The sequence below is a fragment of the Arvicanthis niloticus genome, chromosome 4 (assembly GCF_011762505.2).
Source record: "Arvicanthis niloticus isolate mArvNil1 chromosome 4, mArvNil1.pat.X, whole genome shotgun sequence".
Classification (NCBI taxonomy): Eukaryota; Metazoa; Chordata; class Mammalia; order Rodentia; family Muridae; genus Arvicanthis; species Arvicanthis niloticus.
Genome location: NC_047661.1, coordinates 67217623 through 67234568, shown reverse-complemented (window position 1 = coordinate 67234568; position 16946 = coordinate 67217623). Strand labels below are relative to the sequence as shown.

The 16946-nt window shown below is 51.3% G+C and overlaps 2 protein-coding genes across 18 annotated transcripts in view; one reads left to right on the top strand and one right to left on the bottom strand.

Moving 5' to 3' along the window:
* Positions 1 to 515: 515 nt before the first annotated feature.
* Lrrc71 (leucine rich repeat containing 71) lies at positions 516 to 12795 on the top strand. Of its 8 annotated transcripts, none has more exons than XR_013109901.1 (17): positions 516 to 1244; positions 3745 to 3894; positions 3974 to 4102; positions 4220 to 4295; positions 4447 to 4524; positions 6334 to 6402; positions 6571 to 6730; positions 6804 to 6887; positions 6960 to 7049; positions 7797 to 7946; positions 8139 to 8232; positions 8603 to 8691; positions 9564 to 9605; positions 9681 to 9770; positions 10150 to 10271; positions 10467 to 10614; positions 10965 to 12795. XR_013109901.1 is itself a non-coding variant. In XM_076932643.1 (17 exons), the coding sequence occupies exons 1-16, from the start codon at positions 1085 to 1087 to the stop codon at positions 10575 to 10577; spliced, it is 1719 nt and encodes a 572-aa protein (XP_076788758.1). In that variant the 5' UTR covers positions 516 to 1084; the 3' UTR covers positions 10578 to 10614; positions 10965 to 12795. The 8 variants fall into 8 exon arrangements, 7 of the variants coding, with proteins under 7 accessions (XP_076788758.1, XP_076788759.1, XP_076788760.1 ...); XM_076932643.1 differs by having other exon boundaries at positions 9681 to 9795; XM_076932644.1 differs by having other exon boundaries at positions 9684 to 9795; positions 10467 to 12795.
* Positions 11777 to 16946, bottom strand: part of Arhgef11 (Rho guanine nucleotide exchange factor 11) — a 123954-nt gene continuing 118784 nt past the window's right edge. For 9 of the 10 annotated variants that reach the window (XM_034501045.2, XM_076932628.1, XM_076932630.1 and 6 more), the window contains 5 exons: positions 16337 to 16693; positions 15268 to 15396; positions 14239 to 14480; positions 13820 to 14009; positions 11777 to 12673 (listed from right to left, as the gene is read on the bottom strand). In XM_034501045.2, the coding sequence (XP_034356936.1) occupies positions 12615 to 12673; positions 13820 to 14009; positions 14239 to 14480; positions 15268 to 15396; positions 16337 to 16693 (977 nt within the window). In that variant the 3' untranslated portion in view covers positions 11777 to 12614. The remainder of the gene's footprint in view (positions 12674 to 13819; positions 14010 to 14238; positions 14481 to 15267; positions 15397 to 16336; positions 16694 to 16946) is intronic. The other variant, XM_076932633.1, reaches the window with a different exon arrangement.

The window sequence follows — 16946 nt, the reverse complement described above, 5'->3', positions numbered from 1 at the left end:
CCAGAGAGCACTCACCCAGCGTCTCCTTCATAGCTTCTCTCTTCTTCTTGAAGGCCGAAGTGGTGTCAGGCAGAGAATGGGTTTGTTTCATTTGTCTTGTTTTTGAGACAGTGTCTCACTATGTAGTCTTGGCTGACCTGGAACTGAGGTCAGCCTGCCTCTGCCTCTTGAGTACTGAGTTTAAAGGTGCAGGCCTCAAGGACAGCTCAAACTGCACTCTGATATGGGTTCCATATCAGTTACTAGGTTAGCCTCTGCCTCCCCCTAGTGGGGAGGTTGACTTCCAGCTCTCTGGATGCAAGACTCCTGTGTTTATGCTCACTCACTATTGGTTTCCCTTGGCACACAGTAGTCACTCAATAAATGTTCCTCTAAAAGCTGAGTGGCTGAATGAAAGTACCAGCAATACAGTGTCCCTTGTGTCCCTTAGAGCCTAGTTTGGAGGTCTCCTCAGAAGTGGCATCTCAGCAGGGAGCAGAAATGCTGGGGTCCTGAATGTGGTGCTGCTGAATGAGGTGCCAGGCTAGAGGAAGCCAAGCAACTCAAAGGGGCCCAAGATGGCGAAATGGTAAAGATAGGACCTCCTAGATTAAGTCAACAGACAAACCTCTAGTCCTCCAGGAAGCGGAATAGAGCTGATGGAGAATTCAGCATAGCCTGAGCCCTTACCACTTGGGCCCTTCACAAGGCACTCTCTCCTACCACCTTCTGGCTCAGTGTGTGTGGTTGTCCTCTCCCCCAACTCCCCTCTGTGAGAACAGACCGTTAGGGGCCTACCCACACTGCCGTAGAAAACATGCATCTATACCCTACCCGGCTTCTAGCCTGCTTGAAAACTTCTCTGTTTACACAGATCCCCCAACCTGCCTAGCCACGCCCACTGGTGGGGGGGGAGAGGGGCTGGGTCAGGGGCCTCCACGTGCACTCTTTGCCAGTTGCTCTGGCCACAGCCCCACCCAATCAGGCTCGGTTGCCCTGGAGAAGGCAGTCACAGAGTCTCTTGGCTGAGTGGAGCGCCTCAGGGTGAGGCCCACAGAGTCCCGTTTCATCTTGCCTCTAACTCGAGGGGTCCAAACCCACCACTATGTCAAGTGAGCCAAGCGCTACAGGGACCTCACCAAGGACACCACGTCCTGGGGCCCAGAAGTCATCGGGTGCAGTAACCAAGAAGGGGGATCGGGCTGCTAAAGATAAGACAGCAAGTGCCCTGCCCCCGGTGGGTGAGGAAGAGCCAAAAAATCCCGGTATGCTGGCAGGGCAGGGTTGGGTTAATTGGACTTGGCTTTTTCTTTTTGAAATTAAAACTGGTCTGCATCTTGCTCTATAGACTAGGCTGATCCAGAACTCAGAGGCCTACCTATCTCCTCCAAGATCAAATGTAGATCACCACATCCCTTCTCCTCAGGGGTTGGTCTTAAAAGTACACATTGCCTGGGGATGCTGACATGCACTGTAAGATGTGATAAGATAGGCCAGAAAAGACTGGGGTAGTGATGAGAAGATCCCTGGTGCTGTGGGAAGGTTTATAAACACAGCTCTATGAATATTCATTTAGACAACTGTTACTTTTGAGTATGTGACCTTGTGGCCATGGCCACAGTTCTGCTTGGGCATGTTTAAAGAAAACCATTCAAACCATTCAAGTTTGGATACAGGACCATGGCTGCTTTTTTTTTTTTTTTTTTTTTTTTTGTCTTTTTTTGAGACAGAGTTTCTTTCTCTGTGTAGCCTTGGCTGTCCTAGAACTCACTCTGTAGAACAGGCTGGCCTAGAACTCAGAAATCTGCCTGCCTCTGCCTCCCAAGTGCTGGGATCAAAGGTATGTGCCACCACTGCCTGGCAGGACCATGGCTTTTCATATTGCAAGTGACAGAACCCAATTTGAACCAATTAAGCACAAAAGGGAATATGTCAGAAGGCATCTTGATACAAATTCGATGCTTTTGTTATTAAAGAGGGTCAGGACCCTGTTTTTGCTGGAATGGAAATAAAACACCCTGGGAAAAGATGCTGATGGCCTGCCTACCTTTTGCAAGGTGCCATTTCCCTGTCAGTGCTAGTGCCCAGGGACAGGCAGGGTATGAGGAACTGGAGAAAAAGCATTATCATAGAAAAGACAAGACAGGACAGTGTTCACTGGGCACAGAAAGGGCACATACTTGTGATCCCAGCACTTGAGATGCTGAGGCAGGAGGCACTATGTTCCTTGTAAATCATGGGGTGTAGACACAGCAAGACTGTGACCAATGGAGTAAAAGAGAAAAAGAAACTCTGGCTGTGCATGGAGGAGACAGGAGACAGAAGGGCAGCAGAAAGGTGATCGTGACTCTGAGTAGCCCAGCCCAGTGACTGTGGAGTTGGCACAGGACAGTGAAAGATGTGAAAGGGTGTGTTAGGCTCCTGAGAGGTAGAAGTTGGTGAAGGATGACGGGAATGGAGAGGGACTCCGAATGACTGAGACCTAGGTTTCTAGCCTGGGATGCCAGCTGGGGGGAGATGGCACTGGTGGAAAGAAAGCTGAGGAGGAGCATGCAGGGGCGGGCCTTCAGGAGCGAGGCTCTGCAGGAATGAAGAGTGGCAGGGTAAACACTTTGGGACCTGCTAGGGTGCTGGAATGTTCAAACCTGAGTCGCTCTAAGATGGGTCAGGACTCTGCCTCAAGAGACGCCAAGCAGAAGGCCCTAGCAAGGATGGCCTGAGCAGCTTTGGCAGATGCAGGGACGAGAATTCAAGTGACTACTGTACAGGGCAAGCAACGTGTAGATCACAGACTTTTACGGTTTCCATTGTATGTCCTAACAGGGCAGATGTGGCTGACAGGTGTGTAGACTTAGAGGAAACTCCATCTGGTGGCTAGTTTCTCAATCTGTGTGTGGGTTGGGGGCATTTAGCGTTGGTCTGAGAACAGGAATAAATTCCTTTGAGACAGTCTTGTAGGGAAAACCCATGAGAGCCTTGGCACGGGCCCAGGAGGGGGTTTAACAGATTCTTCAGGTGGTTCCATGGATGTTAAAGTTTGAAAGGCTCTACTCTTGAGAGGTGAGTGATGCTAAGAAGGGTGGAGGGTGCATACAGTCCAGAAGAGCCAGCAGGGGCCACCCACCCTCCATGAGTCTCCTTCTGAGTGTTAAATGAGTAGATGAGCTAACTGGTTGACCACTTCCCATGTGTCTGAGTTTCCACTGACAGCTGGCCATAGGAGCCAAGTGCCTCTTGCCTCTTCCCCAAAGAGTTCTCAGGCTTCCTGTGTCATGCAGCCTCTTGGTGACCTGGGGCCAGGCTCCCTTATTGCACAGATTTATTGTAGGGAAGACCAGACACAACTGATACCTGGGTACTGTTGTAGAGCTTTGGCAGGAGCCGCTTCCTGAGCTACTACTGTAAGAACTGAAAAGAGTCCTTTGGGGGTGTCAGATACCAGGTTTGCAATCTTCTGGCAGAGTCTCAGCATGGTAGATGGTGGGTATGACTAATTTAACAGAACTCAGCAAGGCAATGAGAATCTCTAAAACCTTTGCAAACGTCGGGACACTGACTAGCAAGAACTATATATATAAAAGAAGTGTCAAACAGGTCAGCAACACGGCTAGGTAAGTGTAGGTTCTTTTCTGTGAGTTCTTGCTTCCCTTCAGCGTTTTTCAGCTTTGATCTTAGCAAAGCAGCTTCCAGTTGGGGAGGCTGTGAGGGTGGAGGTCACCGCGGCGCTGAAGGCGGGCGGGGGCCCACTTTACTGCTGCCCTGCAGAGGAGTACCAGTGCACTGGGGTCCTGGAGACAGACTTCGCTGAGCTCTGCACACGGTCAGGCTACACGGACTTTCCTAAAGTTGTCACCCGGCCACGGGCCCAACAGAGCTCTGTCCCTTCCGCCTCCTTGACAGAAAAACCAGCCCAAGGTGAGCCACAGCCCACTCAACTTACTGGGAGGGGCTCGCTGGAGCCCCAGGTGCTTTCACGTTTCTGTCTGTCTTCTAGATGACCAGAGACTGTCGGCATCCTGCAGCCAGAACAGCCTGGAGAGCAAGTATGTGTTTTTTCGGCCCACCATTCAAGTGGAGCTGGAGCAGGAGGACAGCAAGGCAGTGAAAGAGATCTACATCCGAGGTGATGACCCGTCCTCGCCGCTCACGGCCCTGGAGCGTTACCGCCCCCTACTGGCTCACAGCCGTTCATACCAGGCTCCTTCCAGGCCTGAGATGCCGTTGGCCTTTCTCTTGTCAGGTTGGAAAGTTGAAGATCGGATTCTGGGTATTTTCTCCAAATGTCTGCCCTCCCTCAGCCAGCTGCAGGCCATCAAGTGAGAGGCATTGTGGGAGGTCAGCCTCTGGCTGGCTTGAAAAGAGACAGCAGTGGGCTCTGCTGGGGAGGGTGGAGGGTGTGTCTGGGGGACTGTGGGAAGAGGCTTCCTGTGGGACATGGCGTCCAGCTGTTTCTGTTTCTAATATCAGCTTGTGGAAGGTGGGGCTGACGGATAAGACCCTGACCACTTTCATCGCCCTCTTGCCTCTTTGTTCCTCTACACTCAGGTCAGTTGTGGTCAGGCCCAAGTGCCTAAGCGGCCTGGCTGGGGTGTGTGAGGGGAAGCAGTTACCTGCAGAGTTAGACCTAGGCTGGCATCTCTGTGAGAATGGGGGGCTCAGCCCATGTCTGCTGGGTGGCGGGATTCCCACCTGAGAAGCCACTGTTTTAATCCACACGGCTCTTTGAGGTCTCATCCACTCTTCTCTGTAGGAATCACAGGGTTGGGTGGGCGCAGAGACAGGTTTAAGGTAGCTGACTATAGCACTACAGCTGGGTAGTGGTGGCGCACGCCTTTAATCCCAGCACTTGAGAGGCAGAGCAGGAGGATCCCTGAATCTGAGCCCAGCCTGGTCTACAGAATGAGTTCCAGGACAGGCAATGGCTAAGGCTACATAGAGAAACCCTGTCTTGTACTACACACACACACACACACACACACACACACACACACACACACACGAGAGAAAAAAACCCCGAACAACAAACCAACCAACTAAACAAAAAGTAGCCAGTTAGTTTGCTGTACAAGGGACAAAGCTAACTTTGTCTGCCCCTTTTCAGGTTCCCACAGACCCCTAGAATCAATTCTTGCTTCCCAAGTAGTACCTCTCAGTGCTATACATGTGGGCTTTCTGTGTGTCGGGTGCATGTTCCCTGAGGACAGCGGCAGTATCTTTGGGGGCGGGGAAGTGGAAGCAAAGGAGCTGGCAGAAGAAGAACTGAGTGAATTCACTATGTAAGAATAAGCCACATCAGCAGAAGATGACTTAAAATGAAAAAAAAAAAAGATGACTTAAAATGAATTGTTGATATGAGACACGGCGGCCCAAAGGCTGAGCAATAGTTATATACCATGGGAAATATTTGAGCAGAGAACTTTCTGCCCATTGGTTCCATTTTCTTAGGACTGTGAGAGAAGTTACTGCCTTGTAGAGGGCCGAGGACCCTGCAGTGAAACAAAGTAACCAAAGAATATAGTAGCTTAAACAATCAGGAGTGTGGAGTGTGATAACACACACGTGAGCCTAAACCTGTAGTGCACAAGAGGCTGAGGCAGGAGGCTTTGAGGCTAGAGTAAGATCCTGTCTCAAAACCAGACAGATCAACCAACCAAATGTCGTCCCCTTGAGAGGTCCCCTGAGATGTTCTTAAACAGAGTGGCTGGGCACCCCTGACTCAGGCTTGAGGCTGCAGGAAAGTTCTGCTTGGGACTGTGGTCCTCTCACGGGGAGCTGAGGCAGGGACTCTGCTTCTCAGCTGGCTTATGTGGTGCCCATGGGCCTTCCGTCACCTGGCTGAGGGTCTGAGAGCACCTAGGATGGAAACCAGTCCTTGTCACTCTGAAATGACATCTTATCATTTTTGCCATATTCTGTTCATTGAGAGTGTCACTAGTACACACACATGCATGACTTTAATCCTAGGACTGGGAGGCTGAGGCAGGCAGATCTCTGAGCTTGAGGCCAGCCTAGTCTAGGACAGCTAGGGCTACCCAGAGAAACCCTCCCCCCCCCCCCAAAAAAAAAAAAAACCCAACCAAATGTCACTATTTCTAGCTACCACATTAGACAGGATTACCCAGCATGGCCTGGGTACCTAGAAGTAGGGCTCAGTCAAGGCCATCCTAGAGACCACAGGCCATGCTTCTGGAATTTTAGCCTGGGGAGTTGTCATAGATTTAGTTCTTATATTGGGGGATATCCTTAGGCTCAGTTTTCCAGAGGTTCCCCAAATATCCACCCTTCCCTCTATTTCCCTCCGACTTGTGTGGCCTCTGTGGTGTTTCCAAGGTCTCAGATCCCTCTCTCTCTCAGGAAGGTATCTCTGGAGGGGAACCCAATACCAGAGCAGTCCTTTAACAAGCTAATGGGACTGGACAGCACGTGAGTCTCCTTAACCTCACTTCCCCGTCTTGGCCTATCTCCTCTTCCAGGTTACTTTTAGCCCTTACCTTTCTTCATCCCAGGCACCTCTAATGCTTGCCCCTGCACCTCTAATGCTTGCCCCCCTCTATTAGAGCCCCAGGAATACCGGTTCTCCCTTTGCTCCAGGATCGTTCACTTGTCTCTGAGAAACAACAACATCAACAATCACGGGGCGCAACTCCTGGGCCAGGCACTGTCCACACTGCACAACAGCAACCGGACCCTTGTTTCACTGAACCTGGCATTCAACCACATCGGGGATGAGGGCGCGGGCTACATCGCGGATGTGCGTGTGATGGGACGCTTCCTGCCTGGGGGCACCAGCTTGTCCTTGGCTGACAAGTCACTCTGTTCTCCAGGGCCTGAGGCTGAACCGCTCTCTCCTCTGGCTGTCCCTAGCGCACAACCGCATTCAAGACAAGGGAGCACTGAAGCTGGCTGAGGTGGGTTGGCACGTTGGGCGGGGCAGGGGATGTGACGCAGGTGTCTGACGCAGGAAGCTGGCCTTGCCTCAGGTCCTGCACCCCTTTGAGCTGACCCACAGGGAGGTGGTGGAGCGGCGGCGCCTGCTGCTGGTGAAAGGAACACAGGAGCGGTCTCGATCGGTGAGAATCTGCCTGGTTCCAGGACAGCTGCGTTTGTCTGCCCAGGACTCGTAAATTCCCCGAATCCCCTTGTCCCTCTGGATTCTCCAGACCTAGGGTCTGCTAAACCCAGCTTCGGACTCTAACTATACAGCCACTCTGACAATTGGAGTATAGTTAAGAGAGAAGATGCTGTTGAGACCACCTGGGTCGAAATCCTCCAGGCCATATTACCAGCTTCTTTCTGATCTTGAACTCATGGCTAAACCTGGGAGCTGCACTTTCCTCAACTAAGCAGGGTAGCTGTTACTTTCTTCACAGAATTGAGATGATTGAATGAGTTAGTATAGCGCATTTGACATACTGCCTAGCACTTAGCTCAACAAAATCTGCTGGCTAGGCAGCTAGGAGGCAGATGAAACATGTGTTCAAGGACAGCCTGAGCTACAGAGTGAGACCCTGGCTCAAATAAACCAAGGTCTGGAGATACAGAATGGTAGAACACTCACCTAACACACACAAGGCCCTGGGTCTGATTCCCAGTACTGCAATAATAAGAGAATAAATAAATACATTTAAATTCAAATTCAAAGTGGGTTATTTCCCTATCCTATGAGAGTCTAGCTTCCAGCTCATTCTCTACCATTTCTGGACTCTTTCTTGCCAACAGCAACTCTGTCCTGAACTGATGGATAGGCAAGGGGGACGGGAAAGGACAAGGGCAAGGCTCTAGTTTCTTCCTCCACACCCTCCCATTTGTGAGTGTAGCCTTCCTCCTCCCGTTATGGGGACTCCAAAGCAGACCGTGAGAAGCCTCAGACGTTGGGGATCAGCAACATTGCTTTGGTGGACAAGCAAGAAAAGATGCAGTCACTGAAAGCTCCTAAGGGCCTAGGCAAGAAAAAGGAGAAGTCAGGGGTAGGTATGCTGGTGAAAGGGAGCCTTGGGTCTCTGTGGGCAGGGGAGGAGTTTCCAAGGTGTATATACAGGGTAGTAGGAAGAAGGGCAGATGGATTTGGCCTTTGAAGGTGTCTCTCAGGCCAAGCCTTCATCTATTTTCCTTCTGGAAGGCAGGATATCCATTATCATATCTTTTCATATCCATCATAGGAAGTTGTAAAGAGGGAAGAGAAGTTGGGACCTGGGCAGTCACCCACACAAGGAACCCCTAAGAAAGAAGATGCCACAAAGGCAGGCAAGGGGAGTAAGTGTGAGCACCCCTCTACAGGAATCTTCCCCACATGGAGGATGGAAGAGCTTTGGGTAGGGTGCAGGAGCTTGGTTTTGTCCTGGCTCTGTCTGCTAGGATCTGTTCTTTCAAGACTCTCCCTGGGCCTTGTTTACAATGAGTGATACACACACTGTGGCTCACTACCTTATCTTATAGGACTAGACATCCATGGCTGTCCTCAGAAAAGAAACCTCCCCGCTGGATGGGAGATCATTGTAGATGTCCCTGTTTCCCCCAAATCTCAGAGTTTGGGGAATCTGCCTTACCAAGCCCCTTTCTCTGGGGAGTTTGGGTGGTGTCAGGGGGTCTGCTCTGTGCATTCTGGCTCCTCTTCTGGTCCCAGAGGTAACCATCCCCGAGCAGAAGATGAGCAAGGGAAAAGGGACGAAGATGGCGGCCAAAGAGAAGCGCAGCATCCTCCTGGAGTCAGAAGTAAGTGGCCCTCAGGAGTGTGCCTCCCAGCCCTCACTGCTGAGGCAGGGCATGCTAGCTAACTTGCACTGTGGAGGGGACACTCAGAACTCCCCGCTTCCCTTCCCATGTGGCAGGTCCCTTTACCTCCTTGTCTAGGGGAAGCCCTACTCAGGACCTGCTGCCCAACTGAGGCTGTGTTCTCTAAGGCCCTCAGTTCACCACCAGCCCTCCACCACCTGGCATCTGCACAGGGATGGGTTGTTTTTGCCCCTTAAGGCACTCCCTAAGGCACTGTCAGTCACACACTGCTCCACATAGGACTCCTCCTTCAGACCCTTTTCTGCTGCTGGACTCTTTCAGTGTCTTTCCTTAGCACGTCTTCCTGGGCCACCTACTTCCTGGCTCCCGGTCCTCTCTCCTACAGCCCTCTCACACGATCCTGGAATTGAAAGTCCTGTCCTTTAGAAGTCTTTCCTGGCACCCAACACAAGTTCTGGCTGAAGAGCAAGTTAGATGGAAGGAGGATGGCTTTTTAATTCCCATGTCACAGTCTGCCTTTGTCTTGAGCAGACTGCCCCTTCTCATCAGGAGCATCAGTTTTCAGATGGCTCCCTTTAAGGAAGAGTTACAGATCCTCATTAAAACCTCAGTCCCATGTGGACTCAAGGCTCCAGAGCCTTTGTACCTGCCACATTTCTTGCTTGGGGAACCCACCCTCTCTCTGAGTGCACACCTTCACCTTTCACTCCCAGGCTGCCTTTTAAGGTCTACACTCCCATAGTCCTCTGCTCTCAGGGCCCCTCCACATCACATTCCTGTTTTAATTCTCTGGTTCCCCCACACCAAGGAACTTTTTGAGGGTATGGGCTTATTTATCTTTGTTTCTCCAGCACCTAGGACAGAGCCTGAATTATAACCAGCACTCAAAGCCTGTATGTTGAATGAATGAATGAATGGCCTGTTGACCAGCTCCCCTCTCCTCTGCTGCAATTAGTATTCTGCTTTAGCAGCTGGTTGTTGAAGCTACAGAGATGGTTAACCCGCTCCTGGAGCCTGTGGAACACCGAGATGGGAAGGTTTTCTTGCCTGGGAACAAGGTCCTTTTGCACCTCAACCTCCTCCGTATGTCTGCTAGCCTTGCCTATCCTTACCATGGGACCACCTGGGCTCCATCCTGCTAAGGGGTACCACTCCAGCTCCATGGGATGGACTCGATTCTCCCAATAGTTGAGCATCATCTTGTCAGACCCATGGTGCTGGGGCTGGAGAGGAAGTGCTTGGTCAGGGAGGTGATCCAGGGCAGTAGTGACATGGGTAAGCTAGTAGGTGGGGGAGAGGCATCAGCAGGGTAAAGGGAAGTGAAGGAGAAAGGGTAGTGGGTAGAGGGCTAAAGTCAGTTCTGCCTGTTGAGTTTGGAAGTGGAGGGGAGCCAGGCTGCCAGTGATGTCAGAGGCCACTGTCTGTGCTTCCCCTTAGGAAACCAAATCACAGAGGTGGGGCTGGAAGGCTTCCTCACTGCTGTGCAGTACCAGGTTCAGGTCTCCAAGTCCAGGACTTCATCCAAGGCCCCCCTGGGACTGCTGTGGCTGTCCTTGGCAGTAAGTCTGTAGCCTACTTCTGGAAGGTCTCCTTGCCCTGATTCTTTGTTTCAAGGCAGTAACCCATATTTTCTGCAGTTAGCAATGCGGTGCCTGCTTTCCGCTGTTCAACAGCCCTAAAACTCTGTCCAGGGCATTGTTTTCTCCTGGAGACAAATCTTCATCCTGTTAACTTTCTTTTTTTTTTTCTTTCAGAAAAACCGCTTTGACCCACAGTGTCAAACACACATCATGATCCAAGAACTGATGTTGCCAAGGGACCCTGTGAAGGCCAAGGCCAGGGAGGAGGAGGCTGCAGCTACCTAGGCCTCCCTCCTACAGCCAGCCTCTATCTCCATGGGAGGTATCTTGGACCAGTAACATAGTGTCTTGCTGTGCTGTTCTTTGAAAATCACTCCAGAACTGTTTGGAACATTTGGGTTCTTGAGTCTGTTCATATTCCCTGGCTAGACATGGCCAAATGTTGGCTGAATCGCACCGTGACTCCACTGGGGGGATGAGCTGAGCTTCTGGCTAGGGCCATTGCTCTGGGAGTCCCAGCAGCATCCCCCAGGCCATCCCTGTCAGTGTGCACACAGCCTTAGGATGATGGGGGTCAGGTAGCATAACCGATGGCGGGAGCAGGCTTGGAACTAGGGCCCATCCCCTAGCAGTCTCTGATGCTTATCTCCATGTGTTTGTCTGATTTTCAAGAGGCCAGGGCTCTGCTTTAAAAGATGAAGGCACTCTGGAGAGGGTATTGTCTCCAATTTGCATAGCAAAGGCCAAACATTAGACATGGCATGTCAGCAACTAGAAATCATGGACATCCAGAGTGGAGCTGATTCTGCTAAAAATTCTGGAGAGCACACGCCAATCTACAGGGAATTTCCAACTAAGGTAAAGGAGACATCTCATCTCCAGTCCCTCTGTCACCTCTACCCACCAGAGCTCCATCTTCTACACTGGCTGGCTGCCTCAGTACTGGCTGGCAAGTGGTTCCAGGGATCTCTCCGATTGCTCTAAGTCTAAGTCACGGTGTCAAGCTGCACCATGGCCTCTCCAGTTACAGACCAGGCCCTCTAAAGCTGGCTTCAGCCCCACACTTGCTCAACTGCCATGGCTACTCCTGATGGTGGGAAGAAAGAAGGAGGGTAGAGTGTGAGACTCCTCTTCATGGTTTACATTTGAGAGTAGGTCACAGCAGCCCCGTTCCTTTGTGTGGAAAACCACAATGTCCTTTTCTGGGCCAGAGCCAGTTGCCCAACCTTTGCTGAGAAAGTTTACACACCTTCACTTTGGGACAGGTGGGAACGCCTGGCGTACAATGGTGTGGCAGGGGCTCTCTGGCACCCTCCATCCATTCTTGACCAGTCACAACAGGCAGCCTCACACCCTCTACCAGTCTAAGAATCATACAACCACAATAGAAGAATATTTAACTTTTCTTTAAAAAAATCTTAACCATGAAAGGAAGAAAATAAGAGTATACATTATTTTAACAGTAAAACAGTCATTTCCATATCTATATTTTATATATTATATATATTTATATATATGTATATATACACCTAGCACAGTGTGTATGTTCATCCTGGGGAGTGGCGTGAGGACAGGGTGATGAGCCAATGGTGCTGTGGCCCCTGGGGAAGGAAAGGCCCCGACTTAACTCAGGAACTCCAGCAATCCACTCCACATCTCTCTTGGGGGTCTGTTGAGATCTGTACCTGCTGTATTTGTTTCTATGGGGCAAGTGGGGAGGGCTGTGTAAGAAGCTCCCTGCAGGGGCATCTCCTGACAGTGAGAAGGCCTTGGCTTCAGAGGTGGGCCTGCCCTGCAGTCTGGGAGACCCCCCTGCCAGTGGAGCATACACAATCATGACCCTGAGCCGGGCTGCTACCTGGCTCTCTGTGACTGGTTGAACATGCCAGGGACAGAAAAAAAGTCTAAGTTATTTACAGTGGCAAAGATACACATACAATAGACATATTTATAGGAAACTAAAGGGGCAAAGAGGAGAGTCAGGCACCGAGCTGTCTCGGGGCCTAGGAAGAAGGGGAGGAAAAAAAGTGCATTTACACATAAGCCCCCTCCTTTGACGTGCACACCTGAGGGCACTGTGCACATAGCACACCCCACACTGGCTATGTGGGGTAGAGGCCTTTCTGTTGTGGTCAGCATGCTTAGGAGGCGAAAGCCATGGAGACTTGGACTAACAGGACGACGAGACACTAAACTGGACTGTCTGGTGGGAACAGACCAGGCAACGATGAGGGGTTCCCAGGCCGCGGTATCTTTCAAGGGGAAGCCTGGGTCTCCTAGGGTTGTGCTCTGCCTCTGGCCAGACTCTGGTTGTCTGGATGGCTATGGTCCTGGTGACGCAATTGTGTCTGTGGCACTGTCTTCCAGGGGGGTGTCGGAGCCTGTGGGAAGATGGTGAGGGTGAGAAGCTGGCTACATTTGAGATGTTCTCTTTCATGTCCCTGGCTGACTCTTCAGCACCAGCTGTCTGTGACAAAGCTTTAATAAAGCTCTAGGAACTTTATGAATTTTTTTTCACTTCTATGTAATAGAATGTGTGCGGAAGCCAGACAACTTGCTGGAGTCAGTTGTCTCCTTCCATAAGTGAATCCTGGGACTCGAACACAGATGGTCAGGCTTGGTGAGCCATCTTGTCAGTCCAAGCCTTGTTTCTTGTGGGACAGCATTTCTTTTCAGCCGCCAAAACCAAGACAGGTTAGGTGTTTTAACTTTCTGAATTGGGCCATTGCAGTGGCCGTGTCCTGATAATCCAGGTCTGAGCCACTAAGAACCTGCAGCAGACGTAAGAAGGCTCTCCTGGTGCATTACTTCCTCAAACCAACATAAAAAGAGGGTTCTGGGGGCTGGAGAGATGGCCCAGTGGTTAAGAATACTTTCTACTCTTCCAGAGGACCCAGGTTCAATTCCCGTCACCCACATGGCAGCGTACAACCGCCTGTAACTCCACTTTCAGTCCTCTTCTGGCGTCCTTAGGCACTGCATGTATGTACTATATAGATTTATGTGCAGGCAAGGGGTCCTGTACTACTAGTCCCTATTTGGGGGGAGCCTCTGTTCAGCTTGTCTAAAAAGATCACTTTCTGGGGGCTAGAGAGAGTTCAGTGGATAGGCAGAACACCTAGAAATGGGAGACACGAGAACATCAAGAGCCTGGTGGGCCAGCCAGCCTGGCTTATCCAGCGATGAGCATAGACCCTGCCTCAGGGTGGAAGGCAAGAACAGATAACAGAGGTAGTTCTCTAACCGATGGTGCCCCCTCACTCCCCTTGTTGGCCTGAAACTATATATAGTCTAGGGTGACCTCAAACTCACAGAAATTCAGCTGTCTCTGTTTCCTGAGTGCTGAGAAAGTTACACCACTCTGGCTGGCAAACATTTCTCTGTGAAGCTGAGGGATGTGCTCGTTCTGTCTCGTGGGAAACATCATGGGAGCACAGTCATGGGAGCACGCCTCACTACTTGTTTACACTTACTCACGGGCCATGGCTTTCTTTCAGGTGGCACATGCAAGGATTGGCTTCACTTACCTTCTTCAGGGCAGGACCCCGGCTCCTGACTGTTTTGGAAGTCAGAGGCCAGGGCTTCCTTGGCTGGAGGAGAGAGAGAGTAGTCTGTCCATCTGGCTGTCTCTGTGTGATAACTTCCCACAGGTGTGGTTCCACCAGATGACTCTCCTCCAAGGGACTTGAGCAGCTCTCTGTGGGCCAGCTCCATGTCCTAGAAGAGTTGTAGGAGGCGCCTGAGTCCCAGTGCTAAGGCTCAGAGGATGTGGTAGGGTAGGCAGGGTAGCCTAGAACTCCAGTTGAAGATATACACTTCCTGAATTGGGGACACAACTTAACGGTGAAATGTTTGTCTAGCATGTGTGAGGCCCTAGTCTCTCCCTCTCAGGAACTGTCCTGGGTAGTGGATGGAAGGCTTCTTGGCCTAAGGCCATGTTCCTCACCTTGAGTCTGTGAAGTTTGATAGTGAGCTGCTCGATGGTGTGGAAGACCACACCCACATCCCTGAGGACCAGGCTGGAGGGGGAGTGACTGGAACACTGACCCCCAACGACTCCCCTGTGGTGCTGAGGCTCTGCTGGCCATGTAGGGAGGCGGTGACACTGCAAGGGACTTGGGGGTGTCCCAGTAGGCTCAGTGCTGGAGTCCAGAGGTCCTGCTGGCATGCTGACATAGAAACAGTTCCCTGTCCCAATGGCAAGAGAAAGAAATCAGAAGACAAGCAGAGATGCCTGAGTAATTCTCCTATGCCCCCAGTGTACCCTGTGACAGAAAAGGCCAAGGAGACGTCTACAGACAACCCAGTGCATACAGGGCCACGCTGCCTACCAGACTCCCAGAGGTCCTTTTCTCTTTAGATCGCAACTGTTCTCAGTCTGGCCACTGGCCAGGGGAAGATGCTCAGTGAGGAGAGGGAAGGAAGGAGGGCAGGGTTTTTGGCCCCTCTGGAAAGCAGCAGGCAGCAACATTTCAAGTACCTCACTTCACACCCTACTGATGCATGTCAACACTGCCCTACATGTCACCAGCTCTAGAAGCATCACCTGATCAGGGGAGGGCAGAGATAGCTGGCAGAAATATGTAACGGGTCACTGGAGGCCCCACCATGGAGAAACATAAAGGAACCTGCAAAGCCATGCAAACCTTTTCCCACCATAGGGCTGCTCAGTGGTTGCTCAGGATGTTGGTTAAGTACACTGCAGTGAGGGCGCTCGCCAGACTTTCTTGCCTTCTTCCTCACCTGAGCACAGGCTGCTCTGAAATGGGCTTCTACACGTCCCAGTGAGTGGATTCTTAAAGCTGAAGGTACAGGTCCTTGTCTCTGGGCTAATTGGTACTACTTCCCACCCAGCTCAGACAGCTCAGGGAACACACAGGACTCTGACAGCAAGGACCCAATACTCTCCCTTTGGACCCGTGCTCCCGCCTGGCCTGGCCTGGCCTGGCTTTGGCTGCAAGGAGAAGTTGATTACCCGTAGCCTGTGCTCCGCCTTCCACTTCAGACAGCTCAGATTCTGACTGGCCACTCTCTGGTAGTGCAGGGACAACATTGCTGCCCGCCACCTTGGCTGCACCGACACCACCACCAGGGAGTAGAGAGACTGAGAGACAAGGCAAGGGAAAAAGAGGGAGAGAAAGCAAGAAGGGGAGGGAGAAACAAGTGGACATGGCGGGGGAGAGCAAGAGTAAAGGAAGGAAAGCACAAAGTGAGTACAAGATCACACACGGCTCTGTCCCAGGAGCTGCAGAGAACTTTTCACCAAGTCACCTTGGAAGATCAGAAGCAGGTCAGTTCCCAGAAGCCCAGGAGAGGCAGCCTTTGGCCATCAGAATGGGGCAGCATCACAAGGCACTAATAGGGAATCCTTGCCAGTCTTCTCAGCCTCCAGTGGCCCAGGCCGGGCTTCACTATTCTGGCCACACTCCTCAGGCAAGCCTTCCTTCTTCCGTAGCTCACGCTGCAGGGTCCGCCTGCCCCACCCTACCCTCGGCCCTACTGGTCTATTCAAACCCGACTGGAGTAGTCACAGAGCTGCCCACAGTATCTCCGATTTGGGGTATCCTCTCTATGTGCACTTGCTCCCAGACCATCCCTATTTCCAAAGGTCTCCCCAGCTTTGCCTTAAGCCCCTCTGTGCTCAGCTACTTTCTGGAGTAATAGACTGTAGGATTTGCACTCATCTTTCTAAGTCTGAGTCTTTTGGGAAGAGTGACACTTTTTCTTTTCTTTAGATAATCAGTGAAGAATAGCAAAAACACTTGCACTGGGAAGTTGATCTATACTTGTTTGAGGTAGAAAATGTCTTCTGTTATAGAAGGAAAATGGGATATACTTTGAAATTTAAGACACGCAAACATTAAGTAGCAAGCAAGGACTTTGAACCTTGCTTGTCTGACTTCATATCAATACTCTTGTCCCAGGTCCCAATGCCAGTTTGCTCACACAGTATTCAGGAGAAAGATGCATCAAGTGTCTGCCTGCAACACTCACCTCTACCCCAGCAAAAGTCTGAACACAATGGACACACAAACATATTTTACCTTTTCTTACAACTTTGTAACTTCCTGCTGGTTCTGTGCTTGAAGGCTCTTCAGCTGGATTCCTATCCAGCTCAGGAGAGTCCCAGATGCCAGAATTTCTGGTCCTTGGTGGCAGGTGTGCCAGAGAACAGAGAGCAACATCCTCGCCCTCTGGCTGGCTTCCCTCTGGTCTTGGAAGTTGGGTGCTGTCACTTATAGTGGGAGCTTGCCCTGGGGATCCTGGGTCCCAGGGGTGAGAGGTGATGCTGACGACAGAAGGGGTGGGTGTGAGGTCATCCTCAGGCTCACCAGCAGCCTGTGTCTTCACAGTGTGACCAGGCAGCAGGCTCCACAGGATCAGGTGACGCAAGTTCTCCACTGTAGGAAAGACAGAGGCCTCCTTAGGGAAGGGCTGCACAGAGGCTACTAAAGGGAAGCTCAGGGCGATAAGGGGCATCACTGCTCCTGCACCAACATCTGCTGCAGTCTAAGGGTGGGGCTGTGGGATCTGGCTGACTAGCTGGCATCTCTGCATTCAGCTCTCCTCAAGCATAATGAGTAAGAATCTTTGAGCAGGTAGAAGGTGAGATTCATATTGTCTATGCTACTGGGACACCAGGGCCAATGACAG